A 16938-nucleotide genomic window follows, 5' to 3' on the forward strand; every position below is an offset into this window, starting at 1 on the left:
TCCCTTCTACACAAATTATTTTCAGATATAGAAAAAATCGGACCGTACGTTTTCACATCACGCAAGTAACGTTACTTGTTGTGAAAATTCTGTACAAAACCATGGCACAGCTATATTTCCTCTAAGTATTCTCTCATCTGTTATCTGACATGTCCTGCATCACAGGATTAGAATATTAAACTCGTTTTTGGAGTGATAAGAGCATGGTCTACCTCTGTCACAGGATGTCTCCTCACTTTTGAACTCTCATAAAGCAAACAAATGTCTCGTTACATACGAAGTCTGTCAAAGTAACAGCACATAAAAGTTGCAAATACCAGGTTTATACTATATATCACTTTATAAATTCGATAACATAGCTGATTTTATTACGATGATAATCTCTCCGTGTGTAGATGAGAGATTGAAATTCGTTAAGATCTCACAGCAGCGAAAAAAATCTTATTACCACTCGAATTCTTGAATAATCTACATGGTATTCCCACCCTCGTTTCCATCCACCCGGTGGCACATCATTGTTATCGAGTTGATATGTTAATTAATTAAATTGATCACGAAAGCCCCCTGGTGTGATAAGTAATTTTTTTCTTGCAGTTTGATTTCACTCGCCTGGTAACCGTTATAGACGCTTCTGTGACGTCTGTAGGCTTCCCAAAGGCCAGGTCGTCACTTCCTTTGATATCCAATAGGTGATAATCGGCCGGCCGCTGGTGGCCGAGCGGTTCTAGGCGTTTCAGTCTGGAACCTCGCGATCGCTACGGTCGCAGGTTCGAATCCTGCCTCGGTCATGGATGTGTGTGATGTCCTTAGGTTAGTTAGGTTTACGTAGTTCTAAGTTCTAGGGGACTGATGACCTGAGATGTTAAGTCCCATAGTGCTCAGAGCCATTTGAACCATTTGGTGATAATCGTCGTGAAATAGCTAAAGATATCAAATGCTGCGTTCTATCTCTTGGTGGTCTTATTGTGCTGGTAGAAGTAAGTTACTTAGAATTCTGGTACACTGCTCCCAAACTAATCCTGCTGAGAGCTGTCAGTCTATGAGGGTTATAGGATGTCTCACATGCTTCTCCACCCCCACTGCTCGATTCTATGACAACAGCTGCCACGAGGTTGGAAACCTCCGCCTGTGTATCAGGGCTGTGCCACTCCGAGCCGACAACCCGCTGCTCGCTGTGCTGGACGTCTGTTGATGATTCCATATTCGCAAAAGTTGTCCTATCCTTCTCAAACGGACTGGGCGTTTAATGCCGTTGGGTAAACACCAGGGTGTTGAACAATATGCTTCCCCACATCCCTCCTGCAAACTGAAACATTCTGAGATGTGTTTTCGAAATATCCTGGAAAGGCTGACGCAGTGAGCAAATACCAGAATACCTGTCTACTCACTGCCACATCCCAAACGAGTATGAGTCTGCGAAACTAGTTTTCCCTGAGAATACATCCGTATTGAAGCGTTCCTAATGGCTCCTGCAAAATTAGTGAGCAGATCCTTCGAGAACTAAAATGGGAATCCCTGGAGGGAAGATGTTCTTTTCGAGGAAGACTATTGAGAACCGACATTTGAAGCTGACTGCAGAAGAACTCTACAGCTGCCAACATACATTTCGCATAATAACCACAAAGATAATATAATGCTCATAGGGGACATATAGGTAGTCTTTTACCTTCCCTCTATTTGTGAGTGGAATAGGAAATGGAATGACTAATAGTGGTACAATGTACCCTCCACCTCATACCATACGATAGCTTGAAATCTAAACATATAAATGTAAATGTAAATTTAGTCTACCTTTTAAGATGTCACTCCATCCATTTATAGGTTCACAAAACTTGTGGAAGAATGTTGTCTCTTACTTATCGAGAAAATAAGAGACGTAACTCTTGCTGCTAATTGTCTGTCTGTAGAAACCTTCGTATTAGCTCCTAATTTTCTCACTGCAGTCACCTTGCGAGACATATGTGAGAGGCTGTAATATGCTTGCCCACAATACTTGCAAGGGAACCTCCCCTTCGCACCCCCCTCAGATTTAGTTATAATTTGGCACAGTGGATAGGCCTTGAAAAACTGGACACAGTTCAATCGAGAAAACAGGAAGAAGTTGTGTGGAACTATGAAAAAATAAGCAAAATATACAAACTGAGTAGTCCATGGGAACATAGGCAACCTCAAGGATATGTGGGCACAGGAGCGCCGTGGTCCCGTGGTTAGCGTGAGCAGCTGCAGAACAAGAGGTCCTTGATTCAAGTGTTCCTTCCAGTAAAAAGTTTAAATTTTAATTTTCAGACAATTATCAGAGTTCAGGCACTCACACATAATCAATTTAGCTCTCCAAAATTCCAGGACATGTTCAGATTTGCTTGGACATATGCAGGATTTGACGGTCTACACACGGAAAAATTTGAAAACGTTAAAAACATATGTTTTGACAGAGCACAGAGAAAACTGTGCGACTGTGAAACTGTTGCATTCATTTGTTGCAGTTTATGTGACAAACTCTAATGTTTTCATAACTTTTTTGGGAGTGATTATCACATCCACAAGAAAACCTAAATCGGGCAAGGTAGAAGAATCTTTTTACCCATTCGCCAAGTGTGCAAGTTAGGTGGGTCAACAACATATTCCTGTCATGTAACGCACATGCCGTCACCAGTGTCGTATAGAATATATCAGACATGTTTTCCAGGATCAAATGTTTTCGGTTCCCATTGGAGAGGCACGTCCTTTCGTCTACTAATCGCACGGTTTTGCGGTGCGGTCGCAAAACACAGACACTAAACTTATTACAGTGAACAGAGACGTCAATGAACGAACGGACAGATCATAACTTTGCAAAAATAAAGTAAGTAAACTTTTCGCTCGAGGGTAGAACCAAGGACCTCTCGCTCCGCAGATGTTCACGCTAACCACAGGACCACGGCGCTCCTGTGCCAATATCGTCCTTGATGTTGCCCATGAACTTCTCAGTTTGTATATTTTGCGTATTTTTCATAGTTTCACACAACTTCTTCCTGTTTTCTCGACTGATTGGTGTTCAGTTTTTCAAGGCCTATCCACTGTGCCAAATTATAACTAAATCTGAGGGAGGTGCGAAGGGGAGGTTCCCTTGTTAGAAGAAAACGGCATACAGCTCATCTCTTAACGCCCCTTTCGTCAGAATATCGCTTACCTGTTGTAATCTCATTAATCTTACAGACTTCGGTATACAACATTTGAATCTAGCTGATTTTGATAAGTAAAAGATGTCCCCCACTAAGTTGCAGACCCATGCTGATTCTCTCGAAATCCCATTACATTCCGCAGCACTGTTCCGTTATAGAAGGCTGACAGGTAGAGAGCTGTCACGACGAGAAAAATAACACACTAATGTACAGGAGGAAGTTCGCAACCATGGAGAGTATATGTGGATTGCATACAGAAGTCCAAAAGCATAACAGCTACAATTCATCAATAGCGAATGACGGTCTATAAATCAATCCGTTCATGTCCTAATCTCCTTTATCATGTTTCTATGATTACCACTCCAGAAATACGGCAGTGTGATGGTGACCAAGTCTTTGTCGACAGCATAGTATCTCTCTCTCCATCGTTATTTTTGTAATATCCAATGGAGTAAAACTATGAAGTGTAAAAGCTTTGCCAAGGTTACCTGGTAGAGAACTCATTAAGATTTTACCGTATTTCTCTTTCATCCGATATAGTGGGGAAACAAATACCATCTGCATGTTGACATAGACTCATAGACCATATGTGATGATACCATTAAATATACATTTTGTCAGTCCACTAGTGCAGGCGACCAGTGATCAAACTTGCTTTCATGAACCTGTGTAAAGTTTGGTCGCCTGTACTGGAGAAAGACTGTATCGATTATATCACAAAGAGAGAGTTCGTGTGTTGTTGTTTCATAAGCAGTTTGATACATTCTTTTCCTGCTGTAACACAACCAAGCAGTGTGTGACAACATCTTTGTACTCCGCCAAACATTTTCCAACACGACTTTGTGTCAGATGCTAAACCAACAATAACACGCTTCATCCATTGGCTCTCACAGAAAGCTGGACATCACATGGTGTAAACTATACTGCTTTCACTGCACACAGAATGATTTAAATAAGAGACACGGGCTGTGTTTCTTACTGAAAAAAATGTGGAAGACATTGCAACATATGGAAACTGGAAGAGTTTGCACCATTGTGGAGCGTTTCCAAACAGCTGTCTGAAGGTGATGACCCCTACATTTAATCAAATTTTCCACAGTGATAGCATAGCAGATGTCTCAATGTTCCGTTTCAAAGAGACCAAGACCATTGATTCCTTATATTGCAGTCATGTACACGATCACTGTTTCGATGGAACGTGTTGCTAACACCAAGACTCTCTCCATCTCAAGTATGTGATATCAGTGAATCATTATGTTGTAATCAACAGTGCACTACTGGACGGATAGGATGGAAAAGACACCGTCAATGTACTGTAATAAGCACCACAGTTGATAGTTCGATCAATTTTAGCAAAATTACCAGCTCTTCTGTAATTTCAGTGCCAGCCAGTGGTGGTGGATGGAATTGGAAGCATTTTACACAAATCAACTGTGCTATCAGCTATGTAGTATTGTTCTCATGTCTGGGATCAGTACCAAGAAGGTATTAGCAAGAGAGAAATGATCGTAAAACGTAACACACACACACACACACACACACACACACACACACTCGTAATGATGGACGGCTCTGCACTTAAACATGTTATAACTATGTGATGTGCAACGCCCTTAATACTCTAATGCAGGACATGTATGTCCAACATCTGACATACATCCACGCTGCAAATTTTCTATCCCACTCACCATGGTGACAAACTTTAAGATGATAAAACTACTTCCTTCTGCAGCAAAGAAAACCATAGACTCTGTGTTATGCATGCACAATATACTTTTCGTTGGTGTATAATACCCAGTGCTCAAATCCGATTACCCTTCAGAAATTATGCTATGCTCACATCATTCCTATGAAATGATCGCCAGCAATGGAAAATTCATCTTATGAGGAAACAGACAAATGCATAGCACTGGTGTTTGACATGTGAAATTGCACTCCGTGCTGGAATAACTCTTTATACAGGACAACTGTCAAGAAAATGTACACACACACACACACACACACACACACACACGCACACACACAGGGTTTGCAGTAACTCACAAACCCCTGTCTGCGATTTAGAAAAAAAGCTAAAACATTTTACATACATCACTTGTGCTAACAAATCTGAATTATTGTTCAGATATTTGGTGTCTACGCCAAGGAGATATCGGAAAGAGAGAAATGATTGTGGAACATAAATGCATTCCAAGGGCTACATGATTCTCCCCTTAAACATACCATAATGCTAGAGCTGTCCAGTTTCCAACCAATCATTAGTCATGTAGAATGCAACGTTGTTAATATTCCAATGTAAGAAATATATTTCCAGCGCATGACATACATTCTACACGCAAGTTTTTCTACGATAAAGTACGGTGACAAACTGTAAGGTGATAAAACATCTACCTTGAATACCAAAGAAAACACCGGATTCTTTGTTACACAAACACTACATAGGTTTCTGAAGTTGTATGATGCCTACTGTTTAGGGAGTTCAAGCTCAATTACGGTTCGGAAATTATGATATGTTCACAACCACCATATAAAATGACTGTTGATAGCCGAAAATGCATACAAAGAAACAGTGAGATCTTACGAGGAAATAAATATCATGCAGTTTACCACCGTTCCTGCTAGCCTCCCTCTTGCACATAGAAGTCATGGTCCGATGTGAGGCTGTATTGCTCATGTGTGAGACGATATTGTTGTCTCTAGAATTCCTTCTCTTTCCACTATTAAGGTATTTAGGCCTATATTCAGCATCAGTTCACTCTCCTCCTCCAAAACATGTAATATTATCGATTTCACTCAATATTACTGGTAATTTTTTTCTAATTTGAAGTATGCCCACTCAACTTCCGTAATTTTACGAGGTTTTCACTATTTTACATACTTCATCGTATTTCCCTCAATGTTCATGTATTTACTTCAGTTTTACGTGATAATACCAGGCGTTCCCTCAATTTTACCAATTTTATGTCATTTTTCATATTTTCTTGACACCTTGCCATTTGTATACGCTCTTATTGCTAACATACCCACGTGTTCATTGATTTTCTATGAAAATATTTGAGCGTCTTATATGCCAACCTACTAAACAGTCCTAAGTCTCCTTGAAGATGCAGATGCATGCATTTTGGACAGGATGATCATGAAAAGTATAATAACAGTCACTTCATACCTATAAGAGATTCAATGAGTGGTGCAGATGGTGGATGTATTAGAAAATCAAAGTCTGGAAACAATTGTGTGTACTGCTATGACCCATCAGAGAGTCTGTCTACAGACTCATGTAGTGCTGCACTTGACAGAGTCTTAAGTCTGGACACAGATCTACATATTCATTTGACTACCACCCTATCATGTAGGGGTCTCCAACAAGGATTTGGCATGTGTACAGAGTTGATTTCAATTGCTGCTCGGATTTTTTTCCGTAAGTATTTGCTCTTAGTGCTTACTAGATGTGCTTCGATATTTCTGTTTGTACTGCAGCGGCAACACCGCTTAGGATAGGGAAAGTTAGTTTTGTGCGATATTTGGACCACGAGTTACAGGCAGGTGCTAGCCAGATTGCAGTAAGTTACGCATACCAGCAGTTGCGAAAGCAAATAGAGGCCACAGGGGCCTAGAACTGCCAGAGAGGGCGCACACAGCAATTTCCATGGCGCAAGTCACAAGCAGAAGAGGACCACTGGCCAACCTAAGTGTTATGCATGCATGATGCAAAGCGGCCCTCTTGGTAAAGCATTGGCGCACAGCCAAGTATAAATAAGTGCCATTTTCTAACGAGATTCATTCAAGTGTGGCAGCTCTCCTGGACGGCGGGGCGTATCACACCACCGGGCTGCATACAGCAACAGATGGGGCGCCAGCGTCCCAGTCCACGCCGGGTCGTTGGTTCGACTCTCTGAGACCGACGCGGGGTCCGCAGCAAGCCAGGCGGGCCACCCTTCAGCTCACTACTGCGGGCAGTCGTCTCGGCTCCCGACACACGCTGGACACTTCCCGAGGCAAGGGCAGCAGATTCGGACGCCAGATCGCGGGTGGTCATTGCCGTCGCGTTCTCAGCTACGCCAGCGAGGAAGAAGCAGCAGCGGGGCCGGCCTACAGCTCCCGGCGGAGCAGCGCTGAATGAATGGGGAAGAAGACTGCTCAGCCGGCTGTCAGCACCTCCTGGCAATCAGCCATTACATTTAGTGTCATAATAGCGGACGTCGTCTGTCCAGTATGACGTTCGAGCCCACCACCTGCATTATGGTCACAAGATGTGGTGAGTGCTGCCAAAATTGTTCTGTTTGAGATTGGACGTTTTTTTTCTTTTTTGTTTTTTCGAGTATGGTTCCTGGCAAGCCACATTGTACATGTTTTCGTGGACATAGTATTTTTTGTTGTCACAGTAAGTGTTAGTGTATTTGAGGCAGTAAGATTTTTGTTTGGTGGCATTTGATTACTTTTGTATATGTTTATGAACGATGATACTGAGTATGACGATATGGAGCTGTAGGAAGTCAGATTATTCTTGTACTTAATCGATTTGTTTCGGGACTAACTGGGAACGAAAGCAACATAGTGGCAGAGTCAAGGAGGCAAGGTGTGTCGGAACCACAAGCGGCGCGGATTTTGTTGGAAAAAGTAGCACAGTTGACAGCAGACAATACGCAGTTGAGAAATGAATTAACATCTAGAAGTGAGCGGGAAACCGCATCTGATCAGTCGTTTATGCCTAGGGTGAAGGAGATTGATGCAGCCGCGGCAAGTTTGATTATTCTGTTTTCTGGCAAGGCATCTGAGGATGTGCGTTCGTTTGTGGAGGACTTGGAGACTTCAGTGGTGATGAATGGTTGGTCTGACGAGCAGTTGTTACATATAGCCAAGATTAGACTAACAGGTGAAGCGAAAACATATGTAAGGTGTTCTGAGACCTTAAGGAAGGTAGGACAGTTTAAACAGTTCAAGAAAGGGCTTTTACAAAAATACAAGAAACAAAATAGCGCTCGGTACTTTAGGGAGAGGGTAAGTACAATTACTAAGAGACAGGGGGAGACAGTGGAGAAATTTGCGGACAGGATAAGGGAAATTAATGAGTATACTTACGAGTTGGGTCAGAGCGATGAAGTGAATAGCGTTCTGTTGCAGGAGGCTGAGCAAAGAGCACTTGATGTATTTTTGAGAGGGTTACCGGCGCATATGTCACGGAAAGTGCGTGAAGGGACTCCGAAAGATTTGTATTCGGCCATTCAGCTGGCAATTCAATCTGAGGAAATAGACGTGGCAACAGGGGCACGCGAGAGGCAAACAGTGTTTACGGCAGGTGTGAAATGTTTTAAGTGTGGTCGTACGGGACATGTGCAGAGGCAACGTACCCAGTCGCCAAGGAATAGAGGAAGAGGTGGAAATCAGCAGCGTGCAGGATGGAGAAGTGGAGATAGGAGAGGTGGACAATCGTTAAACGACAGAGGGGGCCCAAGACCCACGTAAAGGGGCTCCCGTTTAATTTCAATGCTACGAATACGTATGCGGCGGTGGAATGTTCAGTGGTTGGATCCATAGGAACTAAAACGTTTAAGATTTTGTTGGACACAGGGGCGCTAGTGTCAGTGACTACTAAAAATATAAGGGGACGAAGGAAGCTAGACCCACCACGTTATAGGTTGCGTGGAGTGGGGGATGAGGAGGTCACACCTCTGGGGTCAGTGACAGTTGGCTTTCGAATAGGGAAAGTCCGATTTAATGCTTGCATGGAGGTAGTACCATGAGTAAGTGAGGGCTACGACATGATCCTAGGAGTAGATTTCTTGCATCAACATCATGGCAAAATTGACCTTGGACAATGAACTGTGGAACTTGGTGGAATGTTATTTCCGCTAGGGGAAACTGTTGTCAATGCAGAGCTGTCGCGAGGGGCGTTCAACGTAATGAACAAACCAATTGAACCTCGTACATTAGCATTCAGGCTTAATTCGCATGAGTGTGTGTCTAGTGGCACTGGGAAATCGCTTTGGGTAAGTGTGGAGTCGAATCTACCTGCGGCTACAGTATGTGTTACTGAACCATTGAAGGTTAATGAAGATTTGGGTTCACTGGGTTGTTTTGTGAAACGTAGTGTTGTACGCATACAGGAGGGGAACGACGGGCGAGTAGTTCCCGTGAACGTCGATAATTTTAGCGCTGTAGACGCGAATTTGAGGAAATTAGTTTTAGTAGCAAAGTTAGACGTGCCAGATGACGAAGACTGGTGTTCGGGAGGTAGGCGAAGCGATCAACCACTAACTGGCGATAGAACTGCATTGCGTGTCAAAATTATCTGAAAGGACGAGAAAGAGAGCATATGGAAGAATTATTGTGGGAATTTAAGGATTTGTTTTTCCACAAGGGCCGTTACCAGCAACTCCATTAGTACAACATAGGATACCAACAGCGAATGAAGCACCTGTTTACTGTAAATCATAGAGAATACCAAGGTATTTGCAGCCGTTTGTGGAGGATTTCATTGATCAGCAGCTCCGAGCTTCGCAGGAGAGCTTCTGTAAAGTTTGGAAGGTAGGAGACGAGGTACTGGCAGAAGTAAAGCTGTGAGTACCGGGTGTGAGTCGTGCTTCAGTAGCTCAGTTGGTAGAGCACTTGCCCGCGAAAGGCAAAGGTCCCGAGTTCGAGTCTCGGTCGGGCACACAGTTTTAATCTGCCAGGAAGTTTCATATCAGCGCACATTCCGCTGCAGAGTGAAAATCTCATTCTGGAAACATATTAAGCTATCTGTGTAACCAGTCGATTATCCGTGGAATATTTCCTGAATGGCTGAAATATGCTGAAGTTAAGCCACTGTTTAAGAAGGGAGATAAAGAAATACCATCAAATTTCCGTCCAATTTCACTGTTGCCAGCATTCTCAAAAAATTTCGAAAAAGTAATGTACAGTCGTCTTTATAACCATCTTATCTCAAATAACATACTGTCAAAGTCACAGTTTGGATTTCTAAAAGGTTCTGATATTGAGAAGGCTATCTACACTTACAGTGAAAATGTGCTTAATTCATTAGACAAAAAATTGCAGGCGACTGGTATATTTTGTGATCTGTCAAAGGCATTTGACTGTGTAAATCACAATATCCTTTTAAGTAAACTAGAATATTATAGTGTAACAGGAAATGCTGCAAAATGGTTCAAATCTCATATCTCTGGCAGGAAACAAAGGGTGTTATTAGGAAAGAGACATGTATCAAGCTATCAGGCATCATCCAACTGGGAACTAATTACATGTGGGGTCCCACAAGGTTCCATTTTGGGGCCCTTACGTTTTCTTGTGTATATCAATGACCTTTCATCAGTAACATTACCAGATGCCAAGTTTGTTTTGTTTGCCGATGATACAAACATTGCAATAAATAGCAAATCAAGTGTAGTCTTAGAAAGATCAGCCAATAAAATATTTGTGGACATTAATCACTGGTTCCTAGCCAATTCTTTGTCACTAAACTTTGAAAAAACACACTACATGCAATTCAGAACTTGTAAGGGGTGTCCCAAGAGTATATGTCTAACATACGAAGACAAGCATACACAGACATCCTCATTTGGGTCCTAAATGTATACATGAAGTGCTCCACCTCAGAGTTAGAAGCCAGGTGAAGTGGGGATATAGTCAGATGCTGGATACCATTGTGGATGCAAAAGTCTTCAAACTTCCTTGACACAAATGGCCTCCCATTATTGGACAAGAGGGTCCCAGGGGATTCCTCGGTGGCAAAAAAAAAAAAAATAAAACACATGAACAGCTGCAGTAGACGATGTAGAGGACAGCTTAGCTTCATATGTGAAATTGGACAATGCGTTAACCACCAACCACCACAAGCTGCACAAAAATGGACCACTGAAACTGATGTGCACCCTATCTCAATGGTGCTCTGGGACTGACCAAGGAGAGACCTGGTGCAGCAGTGTAGCCTAGTTCTGTGTACACGCCCCACAAGCAAAACCCAGATGTTCAGTGTCAAGCTTGATCACCAGCCAGCACACACAACTTAGCACCAATGCATTCATACAAGTAATACCCAAGTGCAATGCATCCATGCAGCCAGTGGAATAGATGAGCATGACATGCCAGGGGGACAACTACTAGACAGCATAGCTCATTTGTGGAAAGCGTGAGCACCTAATGGAGAATGCTGAGCCAGTCATATATGAGAAAAATGTACATCATGCTTGATCCACACCCAAAGAGATGCTCCAGTGACGTTTTGGTGACAACAATGGCTAAAGGTCAATGCCCTAGTCTGAACATTAGGATCAGGAGCTAACCGGACAATCGTGTCCCAAATTAGTGAGTCTGCATAAGAGATAGCATACATTTGGACACTCAAAACATCATTTGCATAAGAGGTGCTGCAGATCAGCCATCCAGGCCACACACAACTGCTCAAGGCACTTGTTGTGTTGGTTAAACTGAAACCACACCGCCACCACCACCACCACCACCACCACCACCACATGGGTTTGATGATCAAAGTTCTGCATAAGTAACTGACAAAGCTCGTTAAGAGATTTTCTCAGGCTTGGAGCAGAGCTTAAAATTCTGGACAACTTCATAGAAAGCCACATTGCTGGACAAGAAGGCTGCCTTATCAATAGCCTTATCAACTAGATAAATGATACCCCTTATGTGTAAGTGCAGCAAGAAGTGGGGGAAGGTAATTCTCCCACCTTTTCATAGTCTCACTGAAACCAGAAAAAATAATCGGGGCAGTGAAGAAAAATGCCCAGTGTGTGCCTGGTCCCCTCCAGCTAGGCAAGGATGTGAACCAAGTCTGTGTTCTGGTCTATCAGTGTCAGCTGCAGCTGAAAAGCTGAGCCCACATTGTGGCCCAGTGTTACACTATGAAAAGGGGGTGTAAATTACAACACAAAATTTTTAAGAATATCCTTCATCGCCACTTTGGTATCGGCACAGGCATGATAACGTTGCTCCTCTACACTGACTGTGTAGTTGCTTCATGGGACTATGGTGGCTTGATAATAGCTGGGCAGTACAGCCCCCTTGAGAGAAAATGAACTTATGATGAGAGTCCATACGTGGGAAGCCAAACATCCAAACCCACATAGTGATGTGCACAGCAATAAAACCGGCAAGCGGATATTGTGGGGAGCTTAAAACTAAGCATAGGTCATGAGAACACGCACACACACTCTCACACTGTAACTAGAATTCCTACCTTTGAAGTTCTTAAAAACTGATACTGAGAGGCAAAATTCAGTTGGCACATAGGGTTACCCTCCCACTACTAACCCTTAATGATTTGATGCAAAGCATGCTGGGTTTCAGGCCACTGTGTGCTGCTAGTATATACTATGTATGTCCATTGATCATTATTGACAATGTGGCCATCATTAGAAAATGGATAATATGTAGACTTTTTGATAAAATAGTTGTGGAAAAGTTTTAAATTCTTAGTTTTTATATGTGACTGTTAACACAGTTCTTATGATTTCAACTGTTTGTTTTTGTAGTTTCGTTTCCTACATAAAACTCTGAGTTCAAGTGAACAACAGCATACTCAGCCTCCTCGGCCTGCAACAACAAGAATTCAACAAGAAATTGATGAGGCAGTTCAGAGGGAGAGAGAACTGAAAGAAGCAAATGGAATTCAGACATCTGATGAAAATATTGTACATAAGGTAAGTCATTGTTGTCCTAAATGTAATGTTTAATTGAATGTAATGGGGTATGCTTTTGGAACATACGGACAAATGGCTCTCTGATGGAGGTGCATGGTGGTGGTGCATATGATGCAGACAGCTAGTCTATTGCCAGAACTCTCTAATAATGATCATACATGAACACAGAGCAGTGCATCTGTGACAGAGAGACAGACAGTAGGCATGGGCGAGGCTCCTGGGATCTGAGCACGCTGGGAGTATGAGATGGGATGGTGAAGCAAAGTGAGGCAGCCAGTAGCCAGGGCTAAACTAGTGGCCCCGATAGAACTACCCAGATATGTAGCTGATGAACACAGAACTGCAAGCTGTAGAGCAGCAGTGGGTGGCAGTGGTTCTCCCTGAGTGTGGAACTGGCTGGAACTTGCTGCATGGTTTGGACCATGAGGTGGCACCAGGTTTCTGACTGCTGGAGCTCAGGCAGTCAGACGGTGGTTGTTGGTTCGTGGCCCAGAGAAACTGGGAGTGGCTGCGTCATGTTAGACGACATCTGGCACCAGCTGCGCATCATACTACAGCCCAACTGTACCAATGGTGACAGGCTGTACCAGGGGTTTTAAATACTGATGCCCCAGCTGAGTTTACAGAAGAGCAGTGTTTCTGTGTTGGAAATCTCTGGGGCAGAGGCTGATGACCAGGGTTCATCTGTTGTGTGTCAATGTGTCAAACTGCAGAAGCTTCTTGAAGACTGTTCCACTTCTAGGTAGTTGGCACATGGGAGTGATGGTACAGAAGTAGAGGCTTATGCTGAATTGCTGCATTGGTAGGGGCACTGTTTGGCCTGCTATCTGTGACTGTGGTCTGATTACAGTCCTGGGCTGCTTTCCATGCCACTAAAATTCTATACTGCTACATTTCTTCCTGTCATAGATTAATCTGGATACTGGATTACTGCTTAAGAGTTGGGCAGCAACACCCTGCACTTTACATTCTACTGCTACTGCATGAATTCAGAGCAAACACTTCTTGCTTAATTTTCCCCTTTGTGTGGCCTCTTTCCATTTTAATATCATATGGTATACATGATCTGACTCTTGCAACTCTCAAACATGGTGTGTCAGGGCCCCTTGTTTTGTTTTCACTCCTTTACTCACGCAATGAGACCTAGTCACTGATTCTGACATGACTGCTATGGGCCTGCAGGTTAAAGAAAGATAAAGGTGGGATTTTGGCAACTCTACATCTCAGGTGACATACACAATATTTATGAGAGTTATGCTAATTCCTGTGTAGTGTTAAGTTAGTGGTGGTGTTCGGTGCAATAAATTTTCATGTCATCAAGCAGGTGGTCCATCATTAAGTGACTATTTTGTGCTGATATCATCTGATTCAGGGAAGCAAGGGTCAGGTATAGCATTCCATTGAAGTAGGTTAGGTTTTTCATGGGCATAGTCTTGAAAGATGGGTTTTGCAGTTACATAATGAGCAGTTTGTGTTAAGTGTTGTTGTTCCAGTGATGGTGGCAGGTAACTGGAAAAATGTCCTAAGAAATTGCATCACATAGCATTTATCAACAATCCCTGCTCATGCAGTTATATTTGCTGTACACAGCTGAAATAGCCTTGTTTGTAGCAGATGCAAACTACAACTACTGGTTAGGGTGTACTCACATGACTTGAGGACTGTGTGTGTTCATTTTGTGGGGGACAAACAGTGAGTAGCCCAACTTGGCATTGTAGTTATTCCATGGTGGAGAGTAGTACTTTCTCAAATTCCTTGTTTTCTTCACTGACTAAAGCGACCTAGGAAACATCCCTTATGAAATATCTTTAAAGTTAAAGGCCAAAGGTGTGTAACATGAACACACCATCACTCATTTACTGCCAACCTGTTGCCTTTAAAAGTCTGCATGACTGCCTCTACACAAACCATGTATTTAACAAACAACAAACTTTCTGCACCATGTAACATCATTGATTCCCTTCTAAACTAAATTGGACACCCTAAGGTTCCACTAACACTCCACAGAAAATTTCACCTAAAATTTCCCATAACCTATTAACTAAACAAGAATGTCTCCTTCGAGCCTGTCTCATGAAAGAAATAGACACATTACCAGAATATACACTCACAAATATCCCTAATAACTAATTAGCAAACACAAAAAATTAGCTCACAAGGCCACCTCATGGTTTTACGGCATTAGGAGTGTCAGGATGACTATTAGTACATCCTGCGTCACATGCTTAATTTTACCTTTCCCCCCTTGTATTTTCTTCAATCGCTTCCCTTCCCCATTCAGAAGGAGCTGCTGTTAAATACGGCAGTGCTTCCAGTACAACATGAAATAAATTAGTTCTTACTACATGGACAATTGGGCTTTGGGTTGGGCATTGCAGTTTGACATTAACTGGGGACATAATCTCAATTATCTGGTAAGGTGCCCGGTATTGCAAAATTAGCTTTTTAGTTTTTTCTTTCAGCATGTAGGTGTTAGATAACATTACTCACTGCCCAGTGTGGTACATAACCAATTTAGCTTTTTGTTGTGGGGTGCCTTCATGCCATTCTTAAGACTTCATATTCATCTTTCTAATCTGTTGCCATGTACTTCTTAATTTTGTAGCAAAATTTTGTGTGAAGTATACATCTTCACCTAGGGTAGGTGGCATAATTTGAAAGGGAATGGGGTCTTTTGGCTAAAAACCACCTCATAGGGGATAAAGCCCATGTTTTTGTACACTTTCCAAGTTACAAGCTGTCACTACAAATTATGGTAAAGTGTTCAAATCATTGTGACTACTATTCATGAAATTACTTAACATTTTTCCCCTACTGTCCTGTGAACTCTCTGTTCAGCCATTCACTTGCGGGTGTAGTGCACTAATTTGTAACATCTTATAGTGTAAATAATAAGTGTAATTCAGAATGAGATTTTCACTCTGCAGCAGTGTGTGTGCTGATACGAAACTTCCTGTCAGATTAAAACTGTGTGCCGGACTGAGACTCAAACTCGGGACCTTTGCCTTTCGTGGGCAAGTGCTCTACCATCTGAGCTACCCAAGCACGACTTGTGCCCCATCCTCACAGCTTTACCCTGCCAGTTGAGAAATAAATGCTTTTGCTTTTGGCAGTGTTAAAGAGAAGCCACTGAGTGGAAGGAGGAAGACATGAGAAGAAACGTGCCTGAGTCTCTACTTTGATTGAACAGTCTCCTGTGAAGCCAACACACAATATGCTTTAAATTTGGTATACCAAGGACAAAAATGTGAGATCATATCAAAAGACATTATAGTCAGACCTTTATGACTGAAGTTCGTAAGAGTTATCGGACACAGACTGGAATGAGTGTGTTTCAGCGTGCCAAGTTTTGTTAACTCAATTTCAAAATGCAGCGGACTATGCCATGGTTATGTTTTCAAGTGAATGTGCCATTTATCACAGCTCACACAATAGAAATATTGTCGTTTGAGCCAAAGAGAATCTTCATTACATGGTCAAGTTACAAAGAAAGCTGCCTCACATAATGATATGGGCAGCGATGACTTCACAACTTATGCTTGGACCATACATTTTTCCAGGAACTGTGAATGGCACAGATTATTTACACGTGTTCCAAATGTTGTTCATACCTCAGCTTGAGGAAAGGGGCCTCACAGAATGCATATGGTTGCAGTAAGGCTGAGTGCCTCCTCACTATGCTCCTGCAGTGCACAATTTCCTAAGTGAGCTTTTTTTACGACGGTTGATAAGTTGTGGTGCATCAACACCACCAGGTTCCTTGAAATGGCCACCAAAACGTCCTGACATCACCACACCTTACAACTCATTATGGTGAGTCATTAAGGTGCATGTATCTGCATGTTGCTATGCTACCAATGAACTGCACAATGCTGTTGAAGATGCATTTCACACTGTAACCCCAGACATGTGTAAAAATATGTCAAGAAATGTGTTAACAACATGGTGGGGAACCTACTGATATATTGGGCACTTAATACTAAAGTACATAGTTGCGCTAAAACAAATCAAATCAATTAGCGTTTGATACTAGGGGTACAGGGCTTCTCACCCACCCTGAGCTTTGTGCTGTTCTTCTGTGTTGACTCAATACATTCTACAGCACGGCATCTAAGTCTGTCAGT

At 42.5% G+C, this 16938-nt stretch overlaps 1 protein-coding gene across 1 annotated transcript in view; it reads left to right on the top strand.

The window, feature by feature from the left end:
* Positions 1-16938, top strand: part of LOC124556269 — an 84011-nt gene that overhangs the window by 48862 nt on the left and 18211 nt on the right. The window contains exon 2 of the mRNA XM_047130254.1: positions 12647-12814. Coding sequence (XP_046986210.1) covers positions 12647-12814 — 168 coding nt within the window. The remainder of the gene's footprint in view (positions 1-12646; positions 12815-16938) is intronic.

This window comes from Schistocerca americana, chromosome X, assembly GCF_021461395.2.
Source record: "Schistocerca americana isolate TAMUIC-IGC-003095 chromosome X, iqSchAmer2.1, whole genome shotgun sequence".
NCBI lineage: Eukaryota > Metazoa > Arthropoda > Insecta > Orthoptera > Acrididae > Schistocerca > Schistocerca americana.